This window comes from Pterocles gutturalis, unplaced genomic scaffold, assembly GCF_000699245.1.
Source record: "Pterocles gutturalis isolate BGI_N339 unplaced genomic scaffold, ASM69924v1 scaffold20704, whole genome shotgun sequence".
Taxonomy (NCBI): domain Eukaryota; kingdom Metazoa; phylum Chordata; class Aves; order Pterocliformes; family Pteroclidae; genus Pterocles; species Pterocles gutturalis.
In genome coordinates this window covers 73,288-79,163 of record NW_010128745.1, presented here as the reverse complement: position 1 = coordinate 79,163, position 5,876 = coordinate 73,288, and the positions used below count along the sequence as shown (strand labels likewise).

The following is a 5,876-nucleotide window of genomic DNA, read 5'->3' as shown; positions in this document are numbered from 1 at the left end:
CTGTAGAGAAAGTTGCTCCTTTGCCTAGTAATTGCCAGACTCTGGCCTGGATACATTGGTTTAAATTTCCAGAAAGTACTGTGTTCCTTTTTTATGGCCGTCCAATTTAAGATGATTTAAGTAAACCTGACTGACAAAGTTACTCAGTCCCTAAAGGCATTAAATTTAAGCATCTCGGTATCTTTGAAACTCAGTCCATAAACTTTAGCTTAATTTTAGCCTGGAATTTCAGTGTATTTACTGACAGTGATTTATCACAAGCCTTACCTTGGTGCTGAAGGTAGCACAAATCTCTTCTATACACTCTTCCTATTCATTCATGTCTATTCAGTATCCATAGTATCAGTAAAGAATTTTCAAAGTGATGCCAGTGTTCATTCCCTACGGGGTGTTTATAAGTTGCTGTTTGATATAAATTGCATATTTCTAGATTCTGTTTTCTAATGGTAATTATTAAAAACAGATTTATGTATGACAGTAGGCATTGGTATTAATCAAAATACCATTCAAAATAATTCAAAATAATTTTCAGCAAATCAAAGAAGTAAGTCTGCAACTTAAAATAGTTTAGAAGTCTGAAGAGCAGTTCCATTAGCAATTTGAAAACTCAGATGGTCGATATGAGGGAGCAGTGGCAGATAACAAAATACATTGAGCTAAAAATGTCTCAACTGAAACTTCCTGCCACCATTATTCTATCTATTTGTGCCTGTATGTTGTGCATATTGTAATACTTTTAATGATTTTTGCAGCTGAGAGCACACGCAGTGGATGTAAATGGAAACCAGGTGGAAAATCCTATTGACATTGTTATCAATGTCATTGATATGAATGACAATAGACCTGAATTCTTACACCAGGTTTGGAATGGGACAGTCCCTGAAGGATCAAAGCCAGGTAATACATGGGCTTTCAAAGGGCAGGGGGAGGTATGCAGTAACATTTTGAAGGTGGCGAAGGGACTGCCTTCAGACCTTGTAACACTTTCAAAGGTGTCTTATTAGTGTGATGAGCAAAAGCTCAGGTACTGTTTTATTTCAGCTTATTTTAAATTCCCTTTTTAGCATGCTAGGATTAATTTCCAAAAGAAGAAAGTATTATGTACATAAACTAAAACAGATAAATCTTTAAGAATATAACTCTTAGGTTCCTGGTTTTGAAAATCCTATTTATAGTGTCACAGTTCTTACAGTTATGTTCGTGGTAGCCATTGACTATCATGCATGATAGTTCATTTACTTGACAGCTCAGGGCATAAGAGACTCCTGAAATATTAGCAGATCCAGTTCTAGTTCTGAATCTCTGAGGCTTTGGAAATACTGGGATTTTAAATCAAACAGTTTCATTTGAATTCTTGAGAAAACCCTAAATGTTGTTCACGTCTCATTAAAATTCTAATTGGCTCAGACTAGAGTTTGCACTATGGCTGAAAACCACTTCTTTAATTTGTCAGTAGTGCAAAGTGAATTTTTTAGAATTGTTATCTCAAGAAATGTATTCTCTCACTTTGCCCTGTTGACTTGGCATTTGAGGTGGAAAGAACAGAGGTCTCAACGACCTTTGAAAGAGTCTTATTTGCACTGATTTTCAAGCATTATCAGTATGTGCACCAATTCTGAAAAGTAAATATATTTCCTTTGGCCCAATTAATAATATTTTTTTCTAAATGTGAGGAGTTCTGTTGTTACAGAAATGTTATTTATGGCAGAATCGTGGGATTTCATTGTTTGTGGAGCTTCTTCAGTTATAAGTAAATCTGATACTTTATAAACACAAAGTATTTTTATCTCCTCTTATGTATTTTAATTACTCTGTTGGTGAGTGTTAGGTTTAACCAGTTTCTTTTAAGTATTTGTGCAAAGTTTACCAAAAGAAATACATGCTTTGACCATTGCTTGTAAGTGATCTTGTGTAATCTGAGTAAACTGTTTATATAACATCAATTATTTATCCTGCTGCTAGGAACCTATGTGATGACTGTTACTGCCATCGATGCTGATGATCCCAATGCACAGAATGGGATGCTGAGATACAGAATCTTGTCCCAGGCCCCAAGCAGCCCATCTCCAAACATGTTTACAATCAACAACGAGACTGGTGACATTATCACTGTAGCAGCTGGCCTTGACAGAGAGGTACGGGACATCTGAATCCCTAGGCTGGTTTATATGTGATATTGTGAAGAAGCACATTTTTTTGCTTGTAACTTACAAATACTTTTCCTCCTCCCTGGTCTAAACTTTTTCCCTGGAAAAGAGGAAACTAGGATGAGGATGAAAATTGGACCCACGTGTTCTGTACGTGTAGTCACTCCCAGTTCCATGGGGTCATGGAAAAGATCTTGTCTCAAAAGCCTGTTTGCTTTTAAGGAACAGGTACACACTAAAGCAGAGCAGCGCAGATGAGGACCATAGGTGCTCAGCACCCAGGCCAGAGATGCGAGGTGTTCCTCAGTTCCAGCCCTTTGCTCTTGCTGAGCTTGGTAGGCAAAGAGTGGATGGAAAATGGAATTGGCTATACATTTATTTTGGAAGCTCCAGGAGAGCTTCTGTCCTCCCTCTCTCCTCTTCCTTGCTCCTCACAGAGAGGTGGTAAATACTTGAAATCTTCTGGATGCTGTCTTGCTATATGTGCAGTAATTTGCTCATTAAAATTAACAAGGAAAAATATTACCAATTTTAAAATGTGAAAAGCACGTTCCTAAGAAATAAACTAGTTGGATTTGGAAACTGCACAGATAGAGACTGGTCTCAAGGCCTGGACGCATATTAAAAACCTTTTTTAAAATGATAATTTAAAATAAAAAAAATCTATCAGTAATGCCCTGTTCCATGCTGGGCAAATCCTGTTCTGTCTGGACAGTTCTTCACTGTGACCACCACCAGAGAAGGAGGGTGGCATATCCTCTGCTCTGGCTCACTCAGCTGTGAGATGGGAATAAAAATATTTCCAAATTTGTCACATGGACTAACTATGCTTTTGAACCACTTGAAAACTTCACAAAAGATAAGCATTATTTTATAAACCAACTATAAAATCCAAACACATCTTACTTCAACACATCTTATTTCAACTTCTGTTTTACTAACCTCATTTTAGCTCATTAAATCAGAAGGGTTTTTTTAAACTGGATTTGCTGTTCGGCTGTTAGCTGTTTACATATAGTTATTTAAAATGAAGAACAAAAATACTTTCTGATGCTCTGGGTTGGCTACTAACATTCTGATGCATTTTAGTTTGAAAGGGGCAAAAGCTAAACAGACTGTTAGATACTGCAATTAATTTTTAAAGTTTTATTAATATTGATTTCATTTAAGTTGATTTTTAAGAGGACGGTTTTGAGGAAAGGAAAACCCTGAACTTTACAGTATTGCCCTATTAAATTAAAAGAATGATGGGCAGCTTTGCCCTTCTTTTTAAAATCCCCTGGTCGTCTTTGACAGGTGAACTTTTGGAAGGACATAGTGATAACTCTGAGTTTTATTACTTAGTGACCAGCTGTACCGGAGTGATTTAACTTGGAAGAAACCAGCTGTCTATGGAGCTTAGACCCTCGCATTAACAGTTAGAGAAGCCCTGTCATTTGCCATCAGATTTCCTGATAGTTCACTGTACTAGTACCCAAATGAGTATTTATAAACATTTTTGGCACATGCTGAATATTAATGATTAATATTAAATCATTCAAATATTAAATTAGACTAATAGGAGATAAAACTGTTTCCTTCCCAAGCCATTGCTCTGCTTCCTTCATTTCCTGAGTCATTTCATAGAAGTCAATTAAATTATTCGAGCAGGTCTTCTGACAAGCAGGCTGGGGAGTGCTTTGTTGCACAAGATTCCTTGTGGTCCGGGAACCTCAACTGGGTACCCACTTCTGCCATTATGCCCTTTTCTTTAGTTCTTGACTCTCTAAACCTCTAATTAGGCTCATAAAATACTAGACATGATTTAAAATTCTTAAATTGTGTGACCCATTATTTGTGGGAGCATAAATGTTGTATGCATTTAAAAAAAGTGGTTCCTCTGATAGCATTCCTGATCTGCTAGTATTTTAGGTTAACATGCGCAATGCAATGTCTATACTATACTAACATGCACAGGAGGAGAGTTGCTTAGGTAGGGGACTCTGCTAAAAGCAGAAGAAATCTCTTGCTTACTATCACAAAAGATGCTCTTCCATGAGATCCAGCTGTTCTTATTTTTTCTGCTATTGCTGTGGAATTCACTTCAGCGTTAAAACATCTGCCTTACTGCTGGAGGTGCCGAAGAAGTCACGCAGGGTGCTTAAAGTTACACACTGACATTCCTGCCTCACGTGAGGTTAATTCAGTGAAGTGCTCTTTTATTTGGCCTGTGTTGAAGTGGAAAGATGTGACCTGATGAGGTCTGTGTTCTTTCCTGAAGCTGCCAGTTCATTTTCAGCTGTGTTGCTGCAAAGTCTCCATGCAGGCTGCTGACGTGTGCTCTGTGGCTTACTCCTGGCTGTTTCTCCACAAGCAGTACAAAAAGGAGAGCCACCCCCCGCCCACCCCTCGCCAAGTTTCCTCCTGCCTGGAAGGTTGTGTGCTTGTTGATTTCTGAAATTTCATTCCCAGTAGCTGATCTTCTCTATGTGAGTGCTGGGAAGGGGAAGAACAAAGAAAGAAACAAAGCTACATACATGCTGTCTTTTGCAGCACTTTTGGGGGCAGTTTTTAGTGTACTTCTTCTGTTGGAATTAATAGGAAGATTGTATGGAAGTTGAGTCTCCGTGTGATAATAACGTAGTTTCCTTAATAAAATTTGCTTCTTGGGATCAACGTGTTAAGACCCAGATGAATCGGAAGCACCTGCTGTTTCAATAACATAGAATCATCTGGCTGCAAGATTTGCTGCAGTACTGCTCTAGATTTTATTGCTTCACAATAAGTAAATTTTTTTTTTCCTGGATCAAAGTTGTACAAGTATTTCTCAGATTCCCTTGTGACTGCTTCTCTTGTTAGTGTTGTGAAGGAAACCTTTAGGATGTTTAATTTAAGCCTTTTGAGGGTCACTTTGCAAATATATTTTCCAAGCTAGAATTTGTATACATATGTATGCATTATCAAACATAAATATTACGTTTCTGTATAAATAACATTAGTCTTGCTTTTTTTTGAAGTACCATGGGATGCATATATAGTAATGTACATTTAGGAAGTGTTGTAAGGGTTCCTTTGTGAAAGAGGACATGAGCATCTTCAGTGTGGGAGATAAAGATTCATACAGCTTATTTTTAAAACTTTTTTTATTCAGTGGCGCGTATTTGCTGCTTGGAAGCATGCACAGCCGTTAAATCTCTGACGTCTGACATAGTGTCTGGCCAAAGTTTGAAAGAAAGTTTGACATCAGCAGTGTAACTGTCCTTGCTTCTTTTTTATATCAATATCCATAGTCCCTTTTTGTAAACAGTTTCCCCGAGAAGTCATCTATCATACCGCAGGCTTTAAGTAGTGGGAGAAAATAAGGTACCAAGTGTAAAAAATAAATGCTTTTCCTTGAGTATTTTTGTTTTGCCAGTGTTAGTAAACCATTGATGAAAGTAGTATTTCAAAGCAATAACAGCTCCTTATATTTGTGTGTTTTCTTTCGGAAAGAGCTGACTGGTCCCACCCAGCTCCCACCGACGGGGGAAGCTGCACGGGTAAATGCAGAAGCACCAACACTGCTGGCATTCCGCGGTAGCAGCTGTCACTGAGTTAAAATCAACTTCTCAGCAACTCTACACAAAAAGCATATTTACCTCTAATTTTTTTTTCTTAATACACTCTCATCACTTTGTTTTAAGCCTCTGCCCGGTTCGAGGTCAGGGCTCCTGGCCGTTCCTTGCGCTGGAGGGCTCCCTGGCCGTGCCC

The 5,876-nt window shown here is 38.1% G+C and overlaps 1 protein-coding gene across 1 annotated transcript in view; it reads left to right on the top strand.

Annotated features, from left to right (window-relative positions):
• Positions 1-752: 752 nt before the first annotated feature.
• CDH2 (cadherin 2, type 1, N-cadherin (neuronal)) overlaps positions 753-5,876 on the top strand; it is a gene marked incomplete at its 5' end in the record, with an annotated part of 34,001 nt that continues 28,877 nt past the window's right edge. The window contains 2 exons of the mRNA XM_010079744.1: positions 753-897; positions 1,963-2,135. Coding sequence (XP_010078046.1) covers positions 753-897; positions 1,963-2,135 — 318 coding nt within the window. The remainder of the gene's footprint in view (positions 898-1,962; positions 2,136-5,876) is intronic.